The sequence below is a fragment of the Anopheles moucheti genome, chromosome 3 (assembly GCF_943734755.1).
Source record: "Anopheles moucheti chromosome 3, idAnoMoucSN_F20_07, whole genome shotgun sequence".
In the NCBI taxonomy this organism is placed as follows: domain Eukaryota; kingdom Metazoa; phylum Arthropoda; class Insecta; order Diptera; family Culicidae; genus Anopheles; species Anopheles moucheti.
This window is the reverse complement of record NC_069141.1, coordinates 58,308,948-58,335,285: the sequence shown is the minus strand read 5'-3', so window position 1 is coordinate 58,335,285 and position 26,338 is coordinate 58,308,948. Positions and strand designations below refer to the sequence as shown.

General features: G+C 44.0%; 2 protein-coding genes across 3 annotated transcripts in view; one reads left to right on the top strand and one right to left on the bottom strand.

Moving 5' to 3' along the window:
- Nucleotides 1–3,969, top strand: part of LOC128301742 (rho-related BTB domain-containing protein 1) — a 33,683-nt gene extending 29,714 nt beyond the window's left edge. Inside the window, exons 9-14 of one of the 2 annotated variants that reach the window (XM_053038359.1) lie at nt 1,940–2,053; nt 2,132–2,302; nt 2,382–2,624; nt 2,694–2,958; nt 3,564–3,756; nt 3,830–3,969. In XM_053038359.1, coding sequence (XP_052894319.1) covers nt 1,940–2,053; nt 2,132–2,302; nt 2,382–2,624; nt 2,694–2,958; nt 3,564–3,733 — 963 coding nt within the window. In that variant the 3' untranslated portion in view covers nt 3,734–3,756; nt 3,830–3,969. Of the gene's footprint in view, nt 1–1,939; nt 2,054–2,131; nt 2,303–2,381; nt 2,625–2,693; nt 2,959–3,545; nt 3,757–3,829 lie in introns of both variants that reach the window. The other variant, XM_053038358.1, reaches the window with a different exon arrangement.
- An 8,314-nt stretch (nt 3,970–12,283) lies between these two features.
- LOC128300653 (inositol 1,4,5-trisphosphate receptor) lies at nt 12,284–26,072 on the bottom strand. Its single transcript, XM_053036785.1, has 15 exons — nt 25,930–26,072; nt 25,638–25,824; nt 23,130–25,055; nt 22,734–23,065; nt 22,357–22,655; nt 20,648–20,926; nt 19,910–20,431; nt 19,437–19,780; nt 18,660–19,364; nt 16,331–18,207; nt 16,092–16,261; nt 15,591–16,007; nt 15,179–15,516; nt 14,178–15,116; nt 12,284–14,108 (listed from the first exon to the last, which is right to left on the bottom strand). Exons 1-15 carry the CDS (start codon nt 26,028–26,030, stop codon nt 14,022–14,024), a joined length of 8,523 nt encoding a protein of 2,840 aa, XP_052892745.1. The 5' UTR covers nt 26,031–26,072; the 3' UTR covers nt 12,284–14,021.
- Nucleotides 26,073–26,338: the final 266 nt, after the last annotated feature.

Here is a 26,338-nt window from a genome sequence, read left to right as displayed (position 1 = left end):
CTACATTTCCGCACCAGACACATATTTTGGATCATAAAAAAAAGACTTCTCTCCTTTTTTTCGATAGTTATCTTCTCTTTCTTCCTTTTCTTCATCTTATACCGCCAACGTTATTTATTTCATAAGAAGATGAAATTTAAATTTTAGTGTACATAATTTTAATATTTAATACGTAATAAGTGGAGCAATAATGCATGTTTTTGTCGCTGTTGATCATCTATTATACATCTATTTTTTGTTGTTGTGATTGTTTTGTTTGTCGCTCGTAGATTGTTTCTGTTCCGTTTGCTTTCCGTATCACATCGGTTTATGTTGTTGCATTTGCATTCTTCCTTTATGCCCGTACTCATTGCGGTATATATTATGTTAAGATCATCATATTATTTTTTCACTTGATACCTGTGAGATGGTTCATTCATCATCCGTTGATCGCCTAGAAAACGAGTTTTATGTTCTACGAGCAAACTTTGAGCAGTGTTAAGCATTCCCTTTTTCCCGTTTCCTTCTGTTCCCTGCATTTCCCTCCTCTCGACCCTTCGTTCTTGGTTTCCCACAATTTATGTTGTACATTTTCTTCTGACTATATTCTTCACTTTTCGCCCACGAAATATCTTCACCTTCTGCCGCTGCTCTTCAACGATGCAGACTGCGTCGATAGGATTGATACTGGTAAATGCAAAAAGAAAAAACACACACAGACAAAAAAAAATACACGAACAAACACAAAACAATAATGATAGTACAATGCGTTACTAGAATGCGATGTTCTTTGTTAAAGAGTGTTTTGTTTTGTTTGGATGAGTGCCCGCTGTACTAATGCGCAGCAAAGACTGTAGAGTAGCTTCAGCGTTAACGAAGCTAATTTGTTGGATTTTGTTAAAAGTTGTAATAAGTTGTAATGTATTCGTTATTTTTTTATCGTTTCTCCATGTAATACTTTTAACCAGTTGGTTGTAATGATTTGTTGTGTTTCGATGTGAATGGGTTGTACTGCAATATGGAAGAGGCCATGCGGTGCGCATATTGCGATATCCTTTTAACAAACAATATAGGATGCTTTTAAGTTTGCTTGCCAAATTCGGTTTGGGTTTGCCAATATTTGCTTATAGTTTTTGGTTGCTTTTACATTAGAAAAATTATTAAAACGACAAACGTTTCTCTTTAACATACGGAATAAAGGAATACGATCAATCACTGTAATATGACTAGTGGTTTATTTTCTATTTTAGCTTCTCATACTACTAGTACTGAATTAGACTCTAATTCGATTCGTGGCAATTTAGAAGGAGATCATCTGAATTCAAAATCAAAACAAAATATGTTAAGTTTTTAAAGAAAGTAATAATTTCTAGCAGGCTCAGTATTGGCTGCAATGCTGGAGTGCAGAGTATCATAGTACTGAATATATTTTTTTTTAAGTTTAGTTCAGGTTAGATCAACAGTTTGCTATTTAATTCATTCAAATAACTTTCATTCAAATTTTGTGATAATTTTGTAACAGTTTGTAATAACTAATTTCCAAATTAATCCCGACAACTTCAGCAGAACAGCTTTTTTATCTTTTTGCAGTGGAAGATTGATTAGTTTAGATGGAAGATTAATAATTTATCATTTATGAAAAGGTGTCGTAAAAACTGAAGTTAAAGCAGAAACAGTATGACAATGTACTGTCAAATGCCACGAATTAAATTATGGATCTAATATCCCTTCTAATGCACCTTTAATTAATCTCTTTCTAATACCATTATTACAAACAATCTTATTACAAACAATGGTTTTCAATAGTTACAAATCTATTTTTCTTATTTGATTTTTTTCCTTTTCTAGGATATTTTTCGTAGCCGTTATCTTAGCTATTGATGAACTATTTTAACCTTTTTAGAATTGAATACGAATTGAAACTAATTTCGTTTGTTTGTTTATTTCTACATTATTGCAGGAAATACGACAAGCGGCTGAGTTTCTGGAGCTACCCCAGCTGATGGTGCTGCTGTCCAACACGCAGGCAAATCAAAGTTTCATGAACGATGAAACGATTCAACACTATTCTACGGTAGTAACAAAATTGCATCGAACTGAAAGCTTCATTCGGTCAATAAATCAAACCAAACTGTATATTTTCCCGTTCCAGTGCATGAAGCAACATTTGGAGAAATATTGTGTTCAGAACGGTATCTTTGGTGATATCACGTTCGAGCTGGACGATGGCCATATGAAGGCGCATCGTGCCATGCTGGTCGCGCGCTGTGATGTTATGAAGGCGATGCTAAACGGCGATTTTCGGGAGGCCCATGCCAATTTGGTAGGTTTGGTGGTTTGTGTTGCCCGATTACCAAACCTTTCCATTGTATTTATTCGTGTATCGTCTTCTTGTCCTCCAGATCGTACTTCCCGGTGTGACGGAATACACCTTCCACAAGCTGCTGTGCTATCTGTACACCGATGAGATACCGCCCATCTCGGCGGACAAATGTCTCAACCTGCTCGAGCTGGCCAATCGGTTGTGTTTGCCCCGGTTGCTGAATCTGGTCGAGTGCCGTGTGATCGAAGATTTGCTTCGCATGTCACAGAATGAAACGAGCGAAGCGGTCGAACACTGTCTGAGGCTACTGGAACCGGTGAAGGTAATTTGCTCTATAGCTTGTTTTGCTGTACACTTTTGCACAAAAAGTAATCCTTGTGTCCGGTTTTAGCTGCACAACGCACACCAGCTAGCGGAATGGTGCATGTCGTATCTCTGCGTTAACTACAACAGCATCTGCCGGCTGTCACCGCGCAGCCTGAAAAGCCTCCATCCGGACAATCAGGACTACCTGCGGGAGCACCGTTGGCCACCGGTTTGGTATCTGAAGGACTATGACTACTATCAGCGCTGCATGAACGAGATGAACCGCGAGCTGAACAATGGCAAAAAAGACTGTAGCGCAGACGATAAGGGATGTCTGTGCTTTTCGGGAGGTAGGTATCCTGTGACATTTTTAAACGGACGGTAAAAAGCGGACACAACATTCATGCATTACTAAAGCTGCCTGACATGAATGTATGCGCATTTTTTAGACAATTACCGCATATTTAGTGCAAGCATAATTTTTAAATGTTTTTTTTTGCACGAATTACTTTCACCGTGTTAAGGTATTAAGTTTAATAAGAAAAAGTTCCTTTATCATATTTTCTATTTTACGGATATAATTCTATCAAAAATAAGCTACAAATCACTCGCTATTATATATCATTAAGATTATTATTTGCACACCGCACGAAGCTAGTTTTTATTTCTAATTTGTTTTTTTTTTCTTTATTCCGTTTCATTTATTTCCCTCTCTTTATGTTTGATTTTTTAAATCCTTTTTCTGATTTCCAATCATTTCCCTTGTCGTATTCGTCGATATGTGTGCTTTAATTTCATGTTTTCTCATACGACACATTATTGTACATTCTACTCTTATATTGCTCATCATCCCATCATCCAATTCGTACACATAACATGGGGCCACATCACATCCGTCCATTGGGAAATGGTTTTCGAATTGTCCTACTGGGAACAGTGTTTTTCTGGCTATTAGGAAAATCGAAACGTTCGGCTGCTACGGCCAAATCGGCGATACAGGCGTCCGGGAAAGGGTCGGCCACTGCCGGTAATGATCAGCAGGACACGGTTAGCACCAGTCTCTTCCAATCCAACGCCAACTCGGTCAACCAGCTCGATCCGGAACACGATGCCGGTGATCTTTGACATCCAGCCGACGGCCCGTGGAGGTAACAAATGGCACTCTCATGAGGCTCTCTTATTACGTTACATCTCAATCAATAATCAATCGATTTGTTTTAGATCGCTCCGCTTCATCGTCATCCTACCGGTGCTAATATGCTTCATCTGCACGATCCTTAGCATCCTGATCATCTTCCAGATCTACACATAATATTTGCTGCAACGGTAGCCACCGTTAGACGGCTATTGACGAAGGTTAGGATTCGTCACGGCATGAAGAGATTGTCCTTTGCATTATCATCATACCTTGTCAAAACAAATGCATCACGTAACGTAAAAAATCGAATAGGCTGATTGAAAGAGAGGAACAGGCCTTTCTATCTTAGCATTAATGTCCCTTTCACCAACAAAAAAAAAACAACCCTTTTTCCAGCAATCATACAAACACACACGGGTCCGTCGAGAACAACGCGTTGGAGCATGTTAGTAAATGTTAAACTTAAGTTCTCACATACACTGAAACCCGTCGCAGTGGGGGACACCATTTGGGGGTTCTTCACTGTGATTGGACACACCTCTCAGGAGACACACATTTGATACCGCGGATACATCCTTGCAACTAGGATGCGCCCGAAAAAGGCCCTCATATCGGGTGTGTATTTATCTACTTGTGCTAAGCATTTGGACGCTTTTACTGTGGTGCCGAAGCGAAGTAAAAATACAGCATTATGATGTGTACCGTGCGACATGGACGAGTACCGCAACGTGTAGAAAATATATTATTTTCTAATTTTTTTCTTTAACCTTTTTGTTGTGCAGACATGTTCTGCATGTTCATGTTCGGCAGGCGAATCATTCATATTCGCATTTCCGTATATCGATTCGATCGATGCATTCCACAATGGCATTAATAGGAAGAGGGAATATAACTTGGCTGCACTTAAAAAAACAATCACCGAAACGTACGTAAGTAACAAAACAAAAGCAAACAAACCAAACGAACAAATGAACATTAATCGTATAAAGCTCTTACTTTGTGTTTGCTCGTACAATTTATGACCAGAAATATTCATTCTTGAATTATTTTACATCACTTCCATCAATACCAAATCCTTTAATACATACCGTATCGCGTTTGGACAACAAAAACCTCAGCAGGGGTTTGTACGTTATACTATTGTGGTGCAGTTTGTTTTACAAAGCAAGCTAATATCGTTCTCTTTTTGCGATTATTTTACATGTAAGTAGGGTTAACGGTACATTTAAAGCAAATAACATAAATGTGTGAAAAGAGTATACACTTTTAACACTTATTTGTTCCAAGCGCGACGCTACGAATACGGGAAAGACTTGCAATAAAGGTCGCATAGAATGCAACAGTGCGTGCTTTACGTTTGAGTGCAGTGAAATAAGATATTATTTTTACGTTTCTTTTTCCCCGAACATAAATTGATTTGTTCAATAAATATTACCTTTATTCTAGTATGGTTTATGTTTCCTTTTTTTTATTTCCTTTTAGTTTCTATTTTATGACAATTAAATTGCGACTTACGCGTATATAGACGGTGACAGATTTCCTTCCTTGTCAGAGCAGCTGGTTCTACTACTGACAGATAGTGAAATTTAGTTAAAAACTACGGTAAAAATGGTAGCGACCCGTAATCGTAACGTGTCCGTAGACGATTGTAAGCTGGCTTTCGATCGATTTCTAAACGTAACTGATCCATCTAGGGAGTTGTCAATTGTAGGCGCTAAACGGCATTAGTTTAAATGTGCAGTGTGCACCCTTATATAGAAGGAGGGGAAAAGATGGCACTACCGTTCGTTGCTTTTAGTGTAGGCCAGAAAGGAGAAATTGTGGAAGGCGAAACCTTGGCTGCACCGGGAAAGGAAGCCTCATAAGTGTATAGTTCGCAAAAAGTAGTTTCGAGTGTGCAACAACAAGAATAAAACAACAGCCAAGCTAAAGCGCTATGGAAACTGCCTCATTTTTTATAACGAAAACTAAAAAAAACACACGCATTTGAACGGTGGTAGAGTGAATGGTAGCAGCACACGAGTAGAAGTTTTCGATCCTATCCCATTTTGTCCTGCGTGTTTGTGTCTGTGGAGATTAGGGGATGAGTCACGAACAGTAGGCTGCGTTAAGGCTACGGTACAGCGACTGTACCCCAGCAGATGCACGCACATTCCTCAACCGTAGCATGTAAACGATAGGATCTGTCAGGTTTTTGAAGCAACGTAAAATCTTGTCACAATCTAATTTAGTAGACAGTGAAGATAGAAACTGGAGCTTTTGAGCGTCTTGCATAGCAACTAAGAATTGGACTTTTTTAAACACTATTTCCGTGATACTTACTCCCAACTACACAACAACAAGCAGTAAATGAGCAACAGTTCAAGGAGTAAAACTGTTCATTTCAAACATAATTTCCGAGAAAGCTTAAATGTTCGTCGCTAACACTACTCAGCTCGGGTTGATATGATGTCGCGTTGCAGACTTTTAGGATTATAGCACACACTCAATTTTAAAACCCGGTTCTTGGCGCTGTCCCTTGGTCAGCACTGTAATACAGCTGTTGTGGTGACTGCCAGTGGAATATTGTGCATTTGTTCATTTGAAAAAAAAAATGATGAATTCAAAAGAAACGCTGAGCTAAAATAGAAACAAAAAATTACTTTTTATGTTCATTTTTTCTTTACATATACTGCTACTAAAAATTTCAAAATAACTTCAAAATTGATTTTAAAAAACATTAAAAAGAGGCACATAAAATTATGTTGCGCACTGTATTAAATAATTCAGGTCATGCTTTCCACCAGTCATCGCTTTTCCCTACCGTCGCTACCACAGTTATGAAGCAAGATGGAATTTCAAATATAAAAGTAGAAAGAAAATCTCTTTCTCTGTAGACAATTCCTTCCAAACACTCCCGTACCGTATATACCTGCCCCGATGGCTAAAAGCCATAGAAGAAGCCTAAACCGGGAGTATAATATAAAAGAAGCGATTAAAAGTTGCTTACCACAAATCGTGATACATAGAACGGAAAACATAACACATAAAAAAGAGGCCAAAGGGGGAAGTAAAATGGTTTGTGCGATCGATGGAGCAACTTCAAGAGTGATCGTGCGTGAGGTGGTAATTGAGCTGCAATATAATTGCAAAAATACAAGAGTATAAAATCGGCTTTCGTGTAACAAAAATGGAATAGAAATGGGCATGTGAATTTCGCTCTGCTAGCGCAGCACGTTCAAAGCTGGTGAATAGCGGGGGAAAAAGGGGTATTTGCTAGAGTTGTGCGCTAGTTGATTAAGCTGATTAGAATGATAGGACACAAAACCCAACAACCGTATTGTGATGAATCCACTGCGCTCTAGCATGATCGTAACGATAGTGCATAAGAAGTAAAGGAAGAAGAAAACATTGTGGCATTTCCCGAACGACCTCCTCTTACAGCCCAAATCCGGCTTAAACCGATCGATCGTCTATATGTAAATAGCGTACACACCCCGCAGTAGTTAATGAGCCGCCCCCAAGAGAATCGTCATTGCACATACTCTACACTGCGGCACTAATGAGGCAGTTGGTGACTTTTAAGCAAAACAAAACGATTCTCTCCGTCTCACGATTCATCCGCCACTCCAGCAGCAGCTCCCTTCTCCTCAAAAGCCGCTCATGGCCTGCTCTGTAATTGTAATTGTAATTGTAATTGACCAAGAAGCGCGGTGCAAGCGCGATCAAGGGTGATGATACACAACAGGAAACAATTTTGCTTCTTCCTCCTTAGTACTGATGGTAATGTCAATCATTTGTCTTAATTAACATATCCGAAAGAGACACGATCCATGCAGTTCTATTGTTTTTTTTTTCATTCCACTTCCGTACAAAACTCCAACACGTTTGTTTGTTTTTGCTCATTCGGTTTGCTTTGTTTTCATTACGTTCAACCGTGTTTTAGAAGTAAATGTTGTAGAACAGCTTCATTTATGCTCCTCACCCTTGGAGGCCTAGGGCGGAATTATAAATGGGACCTCTAATTTTAAAAACGATGAATTGGGGGGCATTTGATGAGGGCCCTTGAAATGAGGCAAAGCTAAAGGCGCAGTAAGAAGGGGCTCCTGAACTCACTTGAACTCATCCCACGGGAAGTTCGCGGTCAAATTTCGCCAGGGACCTTTTGTGGTACCCTTCAGGGCCCCCTCTACCGTGGGCGAAGCCCTAGGCGACCACCTACTCCGTCTACCGTTTGATCCGCCGTTGATCCCTTTTCTCAACTCAACCACGAATCCGAAGATCAAACTGTGTAATAAACTTTTAATAAACACACAAAAACACTGTCCACAAAATACTTCATATAAACGCGTATGTACGTAAAAGCGTTTAGAAGAAAGGGTCTCCAGCGTAAGTGGATGATTTTTGCTGTTTTGTGAAGGTAGTGTAGCGAATTCCCACATGGTTATTCTGCTTCTTGATGACAATCTTTGTTTGGGGGACAACAGAGAGCAAAATGGAAAGAATTAATCACCGTTAGTGTTTAGTGTCCAGCTAACCAGAGCTAGTGGAGCACACGATCATCTCAGTCGTCATTGCATATCATTTTTAACGCTTTTCCTTTCGTCGAAGTCTCTCCGCGCATGCGATCGGAGCCACCAAAAAGCGACCGGTTTTGTGATTTCTGACACCAAGAGAGCATCCAAGAGAGGAGATAACATCAATCTGATCCGCACAAGGATCCGCCATGCTTGTACATTATACATTGATGGCGCTTACTCACGTTATCATGCGCTGTGATGCTATTGATCAATTAGAGATCTTCTCCTATTGGCTATTAGTTACACATACTATCAGAAAAGGGACCTCTCGGGAGAGCGATCGATAGAGTAAATAGCTCAGGTACTGTGGCGAGAATCCTCCGTCTCATTTTATCCATCCAGTTCCTACAGTGCGTGTCATAACTGTACAGCAGGTAAGTTTTTTAATTATTACGAGTAGGAAACATGGAGTACCACTATTTCCGAAGACATTATTTATTGCTTATTGTTCGGTTATTTCGCAATAATTATATCTCTTGTCATCATGGAATGTCCGGGAGTTTGAAAGGGTTCCATATATAAATATATTCCACAATAAAACAACATTGTTATTTCCATAAAAATTAACTTGTGTACAGTTGTGGTACGCACTGTACTGATTGGACGAACGGAAAGAGATGAAAGATCAGTTGACGGATCAAGCGCTATGATCGGTAGAGGGAAGGGTACAGCTAAATGAAATGCTATAACGTGGTACGGAAATTTGTGCTACCTCTTCGTTGATCATGCTCTCTTGGTGTTGGAAACCAAAAATTCCATCGTTTCTGAGCGTTTTGCGACGGACGGATCGGCGCAAAATACGAGAGAGATGCAGGATGCCGTTTTGCCTTTTCCCCCACACATTCTAATGCGTTTGATAGGAATGTGAAAGGAATGTTCTTTTATAAACCTTTATTTCTCACATTCCGGTCACCAAAGAAATTGAATTTATGGGTATATATGAGTATGTGCCTTGCCTTGTTATTTACTATTATTTGTTTATTTGTTATTTTTTGTTTATTTACAACTATGAAAGTAATTAAACGTGAACATGGTTTGTTGCTGCATGCTATTCAGTGCCAGTGCCAATTTTCTTATCCAAATTACTGAGCATTTGAGCATTTGGATTGGGTAATATTACCAACCGGTTTGCTGCGCGTACGACGTGTTTACCGGATACTGTGCGCAGCGTCACCGCGCGAGCTGTTCCGTCCTTGCCAGGATGTGTCGAAATAATACGCCCCATTGCCTACAAGGTAGCACCATACGCACCATACGCCACTCTTGATGCATCTGCAGATTTGTAGCCTAGTGTTGGGAAGTGGAACGCGGAATGCGTAACCTCACGAAGTGATTCTAGTGAAGAGTGAAACCTTAACCATTCATGCTGTAAGTGCGATGGGAGTTCGCTATCCCAGTAGTCCCATGCCTTTTCATCCTTCTTAAGCGACCATAGTTGCTGCATGAATAGTTTCGCGACCAGCGGCGGATCGAACTAGCTAGCAATATCTAGCTATAACTAGCTATATCGACCCGGTTACACGGCTACGCAAGAGACGTATGCAGTGTACTCAAACTCCTTCTTCTTTATCGGCACGACATTCTCAGGATATTGAAGCCTACCATTTCTGGCTTTTTATACGATTATATGAGATACCAAACGAACCAAACAACGTCACGCTGAACATGTCAATATAGCCCCCAACAACCCTGCAATAATAGCCAACGTGTGAGAAACTCTTCTATCACCGGCAATGTTAACACGTGAGAGCGGATCAGGAATATGCATACTGGAGGGGAATTGATGTCAGCTCCTGTTTTGGATGCTCTCTTGGTATCGGAAATCTGAAAACAGCCGGTTTTGTATGGAATTTCGTATCAGCCGACGACGGTACGCAGCTGATTGGCTCAGTTGTGCATACACACGCAACACAAAACCACACACGGCGATCGTATCGCTCGGAATGGTGAGAGCGAGATCGGCTGCCGATGCTAAATGCGAGCACCGTGTGATAAGCCTCCCGCGTGATAAGAGAGGTATGCGAATGAGAGAGCGGATTCCGTACCTTGAAGAGAGTGATGGTGTGCGATGCAGGGTTCGCGTCGTATGTATTGACGAGTCCTGCTCGGTATTGCTTTGTTCGGGAAAAGCTATATGCGTTGTTAAATTCGGTAGAGCTGTCGAATGACCGTCAAATGTTGTTGCTGGCAACGAAAACTTGCCAATGATTATATTATATTGCATTATATGAGATATTTGAGACAATTATATGAGATACCAAAACGAGCCAAACAACCTCACGCTGAACATGTCAATATAGCCCCCAAAACCCCTGTAATAATAGCCAACGTGTGAGAAACTCATCTATCACCGGCAATGTTAACACGCGTGAGCGGTTCAGCTATATGCACGCTGCAGGGACATACATGATACCTCCTGTTTTGGATGCTCTCTTGGTGTAGGAAATCTGAAAACAGCCGGTTTTGTATGGAATTTCGGATCAGCCGACGACGACGGCAAGTTTTTATGGAATTTCGGATACGCATTGTTTTCATCGACTGGTGGAGATTTAAACGCATGCGCAAGACACGAAAGTAATGTGCGTGGAACGATCGACATGGTGCGGATAGAGTTCTTGAAACAGATTGTTCAAAAATAACCACGTTTATCAAATAATACACACCCATTATAATTACGTATTGTTTTATCAATAAAAATACTTTCGGATGGTGCTTGTTGCGAAACGAAAATGGCGAATTTTAGAGTCGAAAGACAATAATTAATTTGCATTGCTGTTACCATTTTCAGTTGTTTGTTTGTTCGTTTTTTTATTGCACTCTTGCCTTTACAACAAAGTATGGTTTGTATGGAATTTCGTATCAGCCGGCAGAAAGTTTAAGCGAGATGAAGGATCCGCCCGCAAATGATGGTCCAAGGACAATCCGTACGAAAGATGTTTTGCGGATCGATTGATCGACGCGCGACAGGAACCGACTCTTGCATCGGGACACTATCATAGGAAAAGTGGACAAATGTGGTTGCAGATCATTTCAAGGGCCTCAATGCCCCCCCCCCCCCCCTCTTCATCGTTTTTAAAATTAGAGGCCCCAACTATAATTCCCCCCCGGGGCCTCCAAGGGGATTGATCCTCCACTGTTCGCGACGATTATCGTTGGACCCAGCAAGCCGAGAGAGGGTCGAAGATCTTGGCTACAAAACTATCCGCTTTATCAATACAGATGATATAACACTCTAATGCGTTTAATAGGAATTTGATAGGACACCGACAGCCAGACGTATTTAATGCCATTATGCGTGAGAAAAAAAGCTGGCCGATTCCGGGGCATTTTGTCCCAACTCCCAAATTTCGCGAGGGGCCTCTTGTGGTACCCTTCGGGGCCCCCTGTAGCATAGGGGACTGGGCCTATGTATACAACTACTACACACATTTTTTGGGGCCCCCAACACCGTTTGATCCGCCGCTGTTCATATCTATTTCGCTTCTATCATGTTTCTCTCTTGCTAAGTAATATTATCATTTTTCTGTACAATGAGCTATATAACTTTTCTTTCCCAGGGGATAAATATGCCAAAAGAGTGGAGAAAAGGGGTTATCCATACTTTTTATATAACAAGAACATAAATATTCATAAACATAAACATAAAGAGTTGTAAAGTATCGAAAACTTTAAATAAAATATAGATTGTTCAACATTTTTAATCTACAGGAAAGGAAATGTATTTCTGCAAAAGTTTACTCCAGGATAGACTTAACTCATTCAACTAAAATGAGTCCTTTTTATCAATGAATCGTTCATTAAATTGGTAAAGTTTGTGACCCATATCGCCATACCCCTTAGCTACATTTACTGGTGTGATTCATTACTTTACTCATCAAATCCCGTTTTTATGTTCCTTTCCTATGCGTTTGCTTCCCAGCTGTGTTGGGTTACGGTTTGATTACGCTCATATGCTTTATCACGTGGCATCATTATTAATTTATAGCGGGAAAAGGTTGTGTTTATTAACATAATTCATTATCGCCTTTTTGCCGCCCTTCGCTCTTTACTAAATAATCGTGCTCTTAAAGTATTTTACAATATACAACGCAGTATTGACTAATCTAGCAATAGTAACAGTGACACAACACTAGTTTTTGTTTGCTTCTCACTATGTTCATAAACGCTTTGCGGGAAGAAGAATGAATCAGCAATCAGTGCTTTGCAAGGCATTTTATTGTAGTGAAACGATATAAAATATATTAAACAAAACGCAACATGTGGTACAACTATAACAATAAAATGCGATAAGTAACGAAATTGAAGGAACAACAGCTTCACGAAGTGTGAAAATTGGATATTAATAAAGGAATTTGAAAAACCAGTAACAAGTGCGCATTAACGTTAAGTGGTGCGATGTGATGTGTTGTAAATACAATTTATTGCACATTTTACGCTAAGCTTGTGGTTAAAATGAAACGAAAAAAGAAAACGGTTAACAATTATTCGTTGCTTTGCGTTGCGCCGGTGCTACTTTAGATTTAGTGTAATACGTGTAAACTGCTTTAAAAGGCTTTCAGGTTACGATATTCCTATCCCTAAGTTACGTGAAGTGGACACCTATCACACTTACACACTAAATAGACTTATACTTTCAAACAATCACAACAAAGTGGTTATAGGCGGTTACGATCCGTGTTTTGTTTGTTTGCCAGTAAACACAAACCGGGCAGCAATATGTTTCGAACGAGAGTAGATTAGAAACTATTTAACTAGTTAGAGACTTTCACAATCACAATTATTGTCGAAGAAAGTGGGATTTCGAGTCCGTGTGTGTTTCGGTGAAATGGAATTCGTTCCTTTCGCAGCTGCCAGTAGCAAGAAATAGTGAAGTAGTACAAACAGTAGTCAGTCTAGAGCGGTTTCTTTTACTAGGGTGGGTTATAGGTAGGGATATTAAATGTTAAAAGAGATTCATCCGAAAGTCACGGTTAGATTGATTTTAAGCGGTAGAGACAACGTTGCAGGAATGAGATAAAGAATGCGCAATATGCAGTAGATCACAAACCATTAAAATGCGAATTAGAAACGGAAACAAAAAACCGTATTTAAAAGCGGGAATGATTTTCTTCACTTGCTGCTCGCCTTTTTATACACACTGAAGAAAATGCGTGACTTGCAAGCGTTTTGTGAGTGTGTGCTTTCTTCTTAAACCGTACCGTAATTGTATTGTAGTGAACGAGTTAACTGTTTACGTTAAGTGCTTCTAGAACTGCTTTATAAACTATACCATAAATAACATGCAGCTTAACCTACACCGACCATCATTACGATTATTACGTTCAAACGTTCGAAAAAGACAAAAGTGAACGTCTAGTTTTTCTTTTCATCAACGATTGAGCATCGAGTAAACATGAATAGGACATTTCATACCTTTCCCAGCCATACATGCCATACACGGGCAGGCACGGGAAGGCAGGATCATCTCCGTTAACATCTCTAGGTAAATCCTTTTAAAATAATAAAAACGTTACCCAACTCAAAGGCTGAACTAAACGCAAAAATCTTGCACACAGTAAGAAAACTGAGCTTATCACAAATAATCGTCCGCGTTCCTGACAATTTCGCCACAGTGTTCTCGTGTTGTCGCGTACCAAAACAGACCGTACGAGGCTGCATTTGTTTAGGCCATCAGTTTCCTACGGCCATCATCACCGAGCAGCGCGGACGATGAGCATCAGAGTTGCGGGTAGAACTGGTACGAGGTGGACGTGGTTGGGTTGAGCAGAGCGTGCCTCTGCCGCTGTTTGCGCTGTTCCGTCATCTGCAAGTTAAAAAGAAATATGGAATTAGGCCTCTTCACACGACCGACTCGGCAGGGTGGCATTGTAACCTTATTCTCCAGCTCCATTATCTGTGTCATCAGTTCGCGCACCGCAATGTGGTTCGTTTCGAGCAGATTCTTCAAGCTGCGCAGCTCGATCTGCTCACCATCGCCGTCAACCGCTGCCAGCGACATGGCCCGCAACCGTGGAAACCAATCCTGTATGTTTGCCTTCACCATCGCGTGCACGTAACTTTCCGGCCCGGTAAACTCGGTCGGATCCTTCACCTTGACCAGCACGATAAAGTACAGATAATGCCACATGTTGTGCTCGTTCTTAATGTGCTCCTCGAAGCTGACCGTCTTGTTATCGAACGCGGACCGATTCAGCCCGCAGACGAAGCAGGTGTTCTTCAGTATCAGCTCCTTCTGCTGCTTTTCGCTTCTCAGATCGGCAAACGTGTCGATGATCACACCGAAGATCAGATTCAGCACGATAATGATGACGATGAAGAAGAACAGCAGATCGTACACGACACGCGGCACGAACAGCGTTTCCTTTCTGCTCGGTGCGCGCAATATGTCACCGATGCCGCCACCATTCCGTAAGCCCTGGTTCAGCGTCGTGATGATGCACATGATCATCGAATCGCAACCACGCTCCTTCATTTCACCACCGTCATTCGAATCGGCCAGATCGCTGCCGGACGTGGGAAGCTTGGAACAGGTTTGCTGAACCACTTGCTCCACTACGTCCGGAGGTACCATGTGGCTGACGGTTGACGGTTCCCCATTGCAGTCGGGTTCTTCGGTGGAAGATGAAGCGATACCGTACTCTTCATCGACGGGCACTAGGAAATCATCGCGGAAAAACATGTACCCAATGATGGAGAACATGTAGACGAGGATGAGTGCCAGGACGGCAGTCAATATGATCGAGCGTCCGTTGCGTGTTACGGAGCGTATAACGTTGAGAAGCGTTTCTTCCCGGTAAACCACATCGAACAGCTGCAATTAAATGGATTCATAAGTAATACGTTATGGGTAGCACTACTATTTACAGCACTTACCAAAATGGAGAAGAAAAATGGATGGAGTAGAACTCCGAACACACAGAACAGCAGATAGAAGAAGTGGTACAGCAATTCCGCGTCCGTAATGATCGACACGAAGTGCTTCTCCAGCGTACCATAGTTGCCCATAAGGCTGATGATGTGTACACCCTTCATGACCACGGTAATACAACCCAGCAGCCAGAGTGTCGGTTCCGGACCGCAGGAAAAGATCAGCCTTAGTATCAACGCCACCACGAACGTCCTAATGCCCGACTGGCGCGGTAGTGTAATTACGATCGCTAACGACACCAACATCACCATCCAGATCAGTGACGAAAGATGGAAGCTTAATTCTGGCGAGAAGGAAGGAAAAAATTAGAATAATATAAGGGAAAAAGGCTTGCACTACTCCACTGAGCATCCCTACCTGGAAGTGCATTCTCAAAGGGATAGAAAAACGCCACAATCAAGTTGATCAGCACGGCCAGATTGAACAGAATGGTGCTCCACAGCGACATGTAGCTGCTGACCCAGAACAGGGCCGGCTGTCCGCGCAACTTCTTCTGCCACTTCATCTCGTTAAACATTGCCTCGTGCCGATCGAAGAAATCTGCCACCTTACTGCCTTGATCGTCCCGTTCCGCCGTATTCAGCACGCGCACCTTCGTATCCTTCGTCAGGTACTCGCAGATCTCCGGTATCGGAAACACGATCTGCTCCAGCGTACGATCATGCCGAACAATTTCAATCTGTGCCGTGTGGGTCTGATAGTACAGCAGGGCTTGATTTGTCTTGCTGTTTGCTTTACTCGTAGCGCTATTGCTACTGCTACTACTGGGCGGTCCTCCGCCGAGACTGCTCGGATTGGCACCGGGGAACGTGGGCACACTGGGCGCCGTACCGTTTCCGGCCGTGCTGCTGTTATAGCTATCGATCTTTAACAATCCCGCCAGCTCCTTATTATGCTGTGCCAGCTGATGGCACAGGATGTAGATGTTGTGACCGACTTCCTTCGGCGATACACCGACATCATCATCATCGTGCCCATCGTCACCGAGCTCGTGCCGTAAGCTCCCGTACCCATCGTCGCTCGTTCCACTTCCGCCGGTTCCTCCACCACCACCAACACCACCGCCACCACTTCCACCGTCGCTCTGATTCAGCAGCATCAGTATGTTCTCATCCTGATGGTACGCTCGGCAGGCTACTTCAACCAGCTGCTTCGGATTCATGTTCGCTAGGATGCGTTCCGCGTTCTCACTATCACCGCGTGATTCCATGATCGCCAGCAGTAGCTTCGATGCATTGTTTTTCAGCTCCAACACCAAATCCATTCGATTCTTCCCGAGCGGATTGATGTCGTTCAGGATAAGTGCGGTTATGATGTCCAACCCGTTCGATTCATGCGTCGCAATGCAGTTCTGATTATCGTGACACGGTCCCTGACAGTATTCGGTGAGCGTTTCTAGTGTCTGGTTGATCAGTGACACGTTGTTTTCGTTGATGTAAAGACCAAGCAGTCCCAGTCCACCGGTCGTTGAACCGCATATACAATCCAGAAACATAAGCGTCTCTGACACAAGATTGTAGTTCGTCTTGTTGTTCTGATTGCGCAGCAAATTCTGCAGCTCTGGATTGTGATTCTCACAGAGCAGCTGAAGGAAGCGCAAAATTGGCTGCATCACAAGCACTTTGTTGGAAAGTTTATTGTTCTCGTCTTTATCCTTATGCTTCTCCAGCTTCTCCGCCAGGATGTCTTCCAGCGCTGAACTACCGATGCTCATCATTGAATTTTCATCTCCATTATCCGAGCCCGTCCCATCGGAGGTCGCCGCAAGATTGCGTGCATTAATGTACGACTGTTGCGTCATTAGGGCGGCATTCTGAAGTTCCTCCTTAAAATCTTCCGTAATGACGATCCCATTTACCTTGTTCACGTTCTTCCGTTGGCCTATCTTGTCCAGATCTTTTCCTTCCACCTTGCTTTCGCTCGCCTTATTAGCAGCCATATCGGACGTGTTTACCGTTACGGTTGACTTGATTTCCTGTTGTGCATCTTTCATCTTATCGAAGAATACCTTAAAGAACGATTGACTAAGATCGTTGCTCAGGAACTTGTTGTACATTCCCTTCTGGATGATGGGGTTACCACCCTCCAGTAGCGCAATTCCCAGCTCGATCGCTTCGACGAAGATCGACGGCGAGTTGATGGACTTTATTACCAGCTCAATCACCAGATCGCTTGCTCCCTCCTTGTCCAGATGGTTTTGTACCTCGTGCAATGTGCGTCCGGCCCGAATAAGATACTTTGCTCCCGGACCGTGTGATACGCTAGCCAACGGACTGCTGACGACTGTCGACACATTGACCGGTTGTAAGACGGCTGGTCCTACCGCTCCCGGAAGCGCTGCTACCGGTGCCTGTAGCGTAAAATCATGTCCAAAGTAACGCTTCAGCAGTATCGTACGCAGATGATCACCTTTATCGCCATAATCACAATCGATCGTCATCATCTCTTTGAGCGTTTTCAGTATCTTCACACACAGTTTCTCCTCCTTCTCTTCCAGTAGCTTCTCCGTGTGCTTTATGAGATGTCGTATGAAATCACCGGTTTCACACTTTTTGCGAGATTCCGTGTTGAGCGGGAACAGTAACTCCGAGCGATAAAGGATATCCACCAGCAGGGACTGTTCGGCTTCGACGAGTGGTTTCAGTTTGTCTTCCAGCAGCGAAACGATATCCTGCAGACCCTCGATAATGCTACGATCCATACGCATAATTTGTGACTGTGATCGTTCCATCTTGGTTTGTTTCGTCACCAGCAACCATTTGCTGGTTTGGCGCGATAACATAGCCGTCTTGTTGAACATCTTCACTACCTGATTCTCGAGATCGATCGGGATGGCAATACCGCGTGGTTTCGCTTTTTCCGATAAGGTACGTATACAATTTTCCACGTTGAAGCGCTGTGACGGCGTAAGTCCTTTGCATTGTGTAAGTTTGAATGAATTTTGCAGGATCTTCACGAAGATAAGCTGTCGTTTCTGTGGGAGAATAGTGAGATGGAGAAAACAAAACCAAATAATTAGTTTTCAATTTTATCACTGAATACATCCATTACGAAGCCTTTCAAAATGTAAAATAAATCGAATCTTACTAGCGATTTGGGCTCTATCTCATTACAAATTCTAGCATACATTCGATCGCATCAATTCTAGAGCACACAATTCCTTGCCTGACTGAGCACCAATTTCTTGAGCATTGGTAACCGAACTTCGTTCAAGCTGTTCTGTCGCAACAATCGCTTGATCTGATAACGCTGACCTAAAATTAATCGATTCAGTTGCAGTTCCCAGGCACCAGACGATCCCTCCTCCTCGACTCGTGGTTCTTCCAAAAGTGTATGCTTCTTTCGATGTGTAATTGTTTGAGGAAATAATAACCTTTCATTACAAGGTTCACTGAACACAATATTTCATAAACCCATAGTACTCACCTGCAAAGCCGTACTCTGGTCGGAAAACTGACTATTGAAGAAGGTCGTCAGAATGTTCATCACCTCATTGCAGACGTAGTTCTCCAGCTGCCGATTGGTGAATGAACCTCCCTTCACCACATTATTAATATCGATCAGGAACGACTTCTCGAACAGACACCACATATGGTTGGAGGAATAGATCTCCTTCACTTCAACCTCGGTGTCGATGTAACAGTGGCAGAGGAAGTCCACGTACGCTACCTTCACCTCCGGAATACAGTCCGGGTGCGATATCATCGCGACGATATCATCCAGCGCTAGCAAACTGTTGCACTTAATCTCCGTGTACACGTTCTTCCCCATCGTGCAGCAGGCAAGCAGCTTTACCAGCTCGATATGGTACATGAGCGGGCTCGAGTCGACAAGCGTACCCGCACTGTACGATCGCATCAATTCGACGAAGTAGTTGAATGAAGCTTTATCGTTGTAGAAAACGAGCACCTCCTCGCCGGCGTTGACAAGCTCCTGCATTACCATATCCTGACACTTGCGGATGAACTGATTCTCCGCCTTGATGATCGTCTGCAGGAACTTCAGGTACTCCACGTGACGGCCGTGTATTTCGATACAGTGCACAAAGTGTTGCACCACCTTATCGCTCACCTCATTGCAGAGGTTTAGATTATCCTTGAAGATCGCACACACCGTTTCTGCCTCAAGAATCTGTGGAATAACAAATGGTTGTTACATTTATGTTCCCATACATAAACAAGATCTTACACGTGATCATCTTACCCCAGGGTTTAAGAACAGATCCAACTGCTTGTGCAGCAGTATCTGATTTTGCTGATTTCCCAAGCAGAAATTTTGCAGGAATTCGTGTGCCAGACGCATCAGTTCATTCATGCGGTAGTCATCCTTTTCATCGTACGGGATTTGCAGCAAATCCAACACCACTGTGTGAACTCCAACGTTGCGAAGCAGCCGTTGTTCGTGCTTCCGGGGCTTCACGAAACCATCCGGTCCGGTCGCCGTGATGCAGAGCTTGTTCATCCGTATCAGTATCTGTTGAATCTTCTTGTACTCCAGCGACTGTTCCGGATTCAACTCGGGACCCTGGTCAAAGTTGAGCTGCGATTCTTGTTTCACCAGTTCCGGTTTACCTTTCGTATTGCCCGCGCCCGATTTACTACCACTTCCCGTCCCACCATCACCCTGCTCATTGCCACCTTTGCTTCCTCCGCCTCCGCCTCCATCGCCACCTTCACCGCCTTCTCCACCGCCAGCAAGTAAATCATCCGTCTGTTTCGACTTGTACACCCACAGTTCGGACTTTTCCACACTTTGCCGTAAAACGTCCAGGTCCGATTTGATCTGCTTGTACGATTCTACATCACTGTCTGATACGAGTAGCTGCACCTGTCGGAAAGCGTGCAGTACCTCATGGCGTTGACTAAAGTGTCGGAAGAGTAGATGCAGTGCACCGGACACTAGGGCCGGGTATTCGTGCATGATGAGATGTAACAGTACGCGCAAGAACGTGCGCCCACCTTGACCGTCCAGATCGAGCGGATTGTAGGTGTCCTCAGTACATCCAAAGATACCTTCCGCCTGATATCCGATCGATTCGAGGTCAATGTTTTTCTGGCGCAAATTTATATTCTCCGCAGTAGGTGGAACGGTACTGCTGTCCGTTTTGGAAGTGTTACTACTGTGTCCTTCCGTTACAGACGTACTTTCGCTAGACATCGTTCCATGTCCTTCGGAGGTAGAGTCCGATGTGTTTGTAGCTGTCGTTTCTGTCGTTGTACTACTCAACGTTAGTGACACTTCAGATGTGGTATCTCCTCCGATGCTACTGTTTGCGTCCTGGGGTATAGTTTCGGTTGGCACCACCACTGAAACTGTCGGCGACGGATCAACCGCCATGGCGGGCACAACGGCACTTGGCGGAATGATTGTCGGTGCTTCAGGAACGATAACAGACGGTGGTAGAACCGGTAGACTAGCAGTAGATGCCGTTTGTTCATTTTCATCAAATTCGCGCTTGAATATCGAAAGCAAACAGCTTATCCGATAGTCCAGACGAACGTCCAGAATGAACTGTAGAATCTCGATTATCTTCAGCTTCGTGTCCATCACCAGCGGATATTCTTTCATCAGCTGCGAGACAGATTTGCGATGCTGTATAGTGGGTGATACGATGGCGGTCGAGATGGGACCGAGGGTAAGCGATGTCATCACCGCACCCATATCACCGATGCGCCGTAATACGCCTCCTTCCGCTGGAAAAAGTTTGCACAAAAGTGTGATTAATATTGCCATCAAATTTCAGAGTTCTTTTTCAAGTTTCTACACTCTATAGGAAGTTTTATAATGTTGAACACCAATTGAAATGCCAATTAGAGGTAGTCACACGCACACATTCAGATGTATAATTTAAAAGTAAATATATATTTCTATTTGTATAGCGTAATTAAAAAAATATGTGAAATGTTTCAATTAGCTATTCCAGTTGAGGAGGAGATGGAAGAAGATCTGGGGACAGAAGAACAAATGATGATGTCAAACACAGTATCATCCCGTATATTCAACCAGCGTACCCATCATGGCGCTTTATCTAACCATACTATCTGGCATAGATTCAATTATTCTCAAGAGAGATAACGAATGCCCGAAATGTGCGTTTCGTTGTAAAAGCAAACGATGCTTCGTAGGGACGGAAATGGGTGAAGTTTTGGTGCAGATTAAGCCATTAGACGCGTGATGCTTGGGAATTAGAGGGAGATTTGGAGCATGGGTAGGCTAAAATATAATTAATGATAATTCATAATCACATTACCTAAAGGACTTAATTATGTTCCCAAATATTGAGAGTAGCTTTAAGTAACAGCGTTAATAGCGGTCAAGCCAATTTGGATACCTACATCTTGTGTATATTGTGTACAGCCATCGGTTTGGATTTGAGGGTACATTTATCGAGTGCAACTACGTCTACTTTAAAACAGCAAAAACCACATGCAACATTAACCCCAGCAAGCACACACAACACCAGAACTTACCACCAGCATTACCACCACCACTATCATTGCTCCCAGGGCCAGTGCTGTTCGCTTCCGGGATACTACCGGAGCGAAACTTTGACGCAACCTTCGTTGCCTCGATGGCGGCCAGTACGGCCACCGTTGAAGCGGACCGGTTAAACTTTTTCGGCAACCCAAACTCACTCGTTAGCAATACCCCACTATCATTAGAATCTTTGCGCACGTTCGTGTCCTTACTAGCCCCGGACGCTGGTACACCACCGGCTTCATCTTGTACCGCGATTCCGGGCACGGACGTTCCCTTTTCAGCCGCTGCTGCATTCCATGTTGCAAAATACGCGGGCGAACGTCAAAATGTTAGTCAATGAATGGATGGCTGTGATGCGAAGATGAATGCGTGCAGTGAATGAGAACCGTTTGCGCCAAAAGAGCGTGTCCTGGGTTAATAACAAACATTTAGTAAAAGGCGCGTAATGAAAAATCAAAACACTTCGAGCAAACAACCTCCACCGACGAATGCAGTAAGCTTTCCGAACGAAATAACAATTAATTTGTAACCTTGTATATCTATACTAACATGAAGACTTAAACGTAGCTTAACAGTAGTAATGAAGAAAATAACTGCTTTGGAAAAAAACCGTGAGTCCACAGCCTCAGTTTCCAACACTTACAATCAATATGCCCCGTCGGTAGTCCCGTCCCGTCCGCTTCACTGCTCGAAACACAGTCCAGTATGTTTAGGAGCGTTTTCGTGAGGCGCAACAAATCGCTAAAACTGTAAAAGCCGAAATAGATGAGATCACGCGCCAACTTAACCACCTCGAACGTCAGCTTGTTCTGGTCCTGGTCGGCGAACCACATCTTCGAGACGACATGATTGCAGAGATAGTCCTCCACAAAGGCGATCGTTTTGTTGAAGCGTGCCCGTACCGCTTCCTTGTTGCTGTCCGGTTGCTTTTCGATGTCGTAACTGCAAGTAGAGCAACGAAGCGAGATGTTATGAAACCGCTGCATATGCCGTATCGTAATTGTACACCCTCACACTTACTCATTAATCGACATGACGGTCGGTATCTCGGACCAGAGCCGTGCGTACTTGACCGGTGTTACCGGTTCCTGTGGGTCACGATCGACGTGAAGGTGTAGCATCAGTCGACAGAACGAAGCACGCAGATCGTACGGCACAGTCTTATCGGACATGCAGCGTAATATCAGATCGATGTCGAGGTGTGGAGAGAGATTGTTCAACGCCAGGTACTGCCGGTTGAGGCACATGTTGGAGAACAGGTTTAGCTGGTGGCGATAATAGTCGAGGATGGCCGTATCGACTGTACGGCCGATCTTCAATCCCTGCGCTAGTCGACTCATCGATTTCGATTGCTGCAAAGGTTCAAACAAACAATCAAACTGAGCGACCACTTTGCTTTACTAAGAGCTCACTTACCGTTCGATTTTGCCACATCAGTACCACCTCGTAACGCTTCTTTTCGTCTAACTTTCGCTTCCCGCTCGGGGTAGACGTTCCTTTCGAGTCGCCATCGCCTGCCGCAGAGCCAGGACTCGATTCATCGACTTCCCGAATTTCGGTAAATTCTCGATTACCACGCTCGAGCTCGTTCAGATACCCGAGCGGATCGTCATCCACCTCACGCAGGAACGTTTCGATCAATATATCCGCATTCTTCGTGCTCAGCACACTCTTGCAGATGAGTTCTTGCGTGACGGCAATCGCTTTCTTATTCGATACACACAAATCGGACAGATAGTCCAGAAACCGAGACTGCCAGCTTTGCATGTTCTTGCGCACCAATCCCACGAACGTTTCAATCTCTGCCGCCGTGATGTGTTTTTCGAGCAGTTTCCGATTATTGTGCAGCAGGGCGGTAATAGTGTCCTCGGCCAGAATGTCATATCCGATCTGTTTCTGCATCAGCCCAAAGTGTTTCGCGATGTACTCCTGGTTTTTGCGGTAGTCCTGCTGACTGAGCTTCAATATCCGGTAGCACAGTCGAAAGATGTTCTTGAATGGTGCATTCTTCGGATCGCCCAGCTCATCAATCTTCAGGAACGGTCCATCGTTGTTTTTCGTCTCCTGAAACGGGCCCTGCAAGATTTTAAACAGCTGCTTCAGGATGTACTGTTCGCGCAGCAGCTTCTGACGATCACGGTTCGGATTGTTGATCGTGAGATCGAGCGCGTCCGATTTGTTCTGATCGTTCTCCTGTCCCGCAATGAAGAACACAATGTCCTGCAGGAGCGCTATCAACGATCGCCGCTCGTTGGAGGATATCGTACCATTTTCGAGCTTGGTGCTCATCGCTAGCAGCAACTTGCAGGCATCGTTGGCAAAGTCTAGATCACGCACCTCCACCGGAGATACTGGGATCAGCTGGAACGCTTCCTTGTCTTCCTTGATCGCCGAACAGCCCACCTTCGACATCACCGGTTTATCATCGTCGATATCGATCGGTACGGAGGTCGCATGTACCCAGGTGTTGGAGCACAGATGACGCAACCGTACGTAGCTCGACTGTGGCACTAACCCTTCCGGCCTGGTAATCGTCGTCGAGTCGAGCTCAAACACCGACGCAATATCGGTCGAGTGGGGTACCGGTACCAAGCGGAACGAGTCACCACCCTGCGGATGGCTGGAACTGCTCGACTTTTCCGTCCGCGAGATATCTTCATCGATTTCCGCCGCCAGGTAGTAACCCGTGGCCAAATGCTTGAACCGAAACAGCGAATTCCAATGGCCTGCCCCACCGCGGCAACTATCGTGCTGTACCACTTCCACCTCCCACAGGGCTTTACTGCTGGTGGCCGCCGTCGCACTACTTCTACCGGTCGTACGCAGAAACACGTGCTGCTGCTTCTTGTACTCGTCCATCGTGAGGAACTTCTCCTGCTCGGCATGGAACAGCCGCACCACATCGCCCCCCTTCAGCACATCCTCCTGGTTTTCGCGCTGCTCCATGAACAGCGTTATCTTCCAGGAGGTGGAAGAGTTCAGTACGTTCACCTCCTTGCTGCCCGGATTGTCCGGCAATTCGTAGGTGGCGGCCACGTGCAGATTTTGCCGGTTAGCGTTCACCGGCTTCAGGATGACCTTATCGCTCACCACCACATTGTCACCGGCCGATCGGAGCTTGTAGAACGGCATAATGTAGAACCAGGAACCCTCGTTACCGTTCGCGTCCAGGTACACGCGCATCGCATTCTTCTCCAGCAGGGCCGGCAACCGGATGTTAACCGTGACGTACTTGTTCGATTTGAGATGTAGCAGCTGAACGACGCTGCCGTACTGGACGACCGTGCCGAGTAGCTTCTTGTTTTCTGACTCATTTTGTTTCTTCTCAATTTCGGCCGCATGCTGGGAGTTGGTGATGGGAAGAGAAGAAATTGGTTTGAGAGTCAGTATGCGAACTTTCCAGGTATCATCACCTGTTGGGCGCTAAAACATGTAGACTGACATTGAAATGAAGCTCTGGGGAACCATTAAACTTTTAAACGAACGCGTCGGACTGACACTCTGGGGAGTTCTAGTTGCTCAACAAGACGGAAAGCAAGTAGGAAGGAACTTTAAAGTTGAAGCGTTTGTATATTAACGGATTGGACACGATTCCAGCTCGACTCAGTGGCAATTGACACTTGCTAACTAACAGTGTCCAAAAGCAGTTTAGCGATAAACGTGACATGTTTGTGACTTCTAAGATATTCTGAGGCTTATTCCTGTACGTTTCGATATTTTGGGAGTAGTTTTTCGCATTTATAATTTTATATTTTATAAAAAGCAATTATATCAATTTTACTATATTGATTATATTACAATACAGAATTTGTGAATTAATAAACTAAAATAGCCACCCAAATATTCATTTCAGTCTACATGTTTTCTTGAAAAAAGTAAGGTTAGTAAAACCCATACATAAAAGAGATTGAAAGCAAAACTTACGTGCAACCTCTTGAGCAAGCTCGTGTCGGTGTTCGTTGTTGTGCTCTGTTTGGCCGCCTTCCAGAACTGCTTCTGGGCGGAGTAGCGATTCATGGGACATATTTTGATGAGACAGTCGCGAAACTTCTCCGGCGGATCGTTAAGATCACCTGCCCCGGGACACACGACCACCCGATCATCGACCAGGCTGAATGGAGAACAAAGAGGGGCAAAACACAAATGGCAAGAATCAGGTTACATGAACGACAATTCGTCGTCGCAGCAAAAAGCAAGTGTACAAAGCGAAACTTACCCGAGGGTACTAAGAAACCCAGACACGCTTCCTTCCGAATAGAGGGACACAATGTCACCGAGATGCAGAAAGCTCACCGATCCAATCGTGCTGTCACCCATTGTGTAGGTTTGTGTTTTATGTGCTCTCTGTATCTCTGTCACTGGCAGAAATCGTTCGCCCCCCGTTTTACCGGTCTTCACCGAGTGCGCTTGTATTGTTTCTTCAAGCTGATTTTGCTGCCGCGGGAAAAATGTATAAGGACCAATCGCAAGAATCCTTCCCCTCACGGTTGTAGACTTGTAAGCCCTGCGGGGTATTAAACCCCTTACCGGAAGACACTTAACCTATCGTTTCTCTTCCGTTTCTCGAATATCTTTTCACTAACGCTTGTGTGATGTAAAACAAAAACGAGAACACTCCGGTCTAT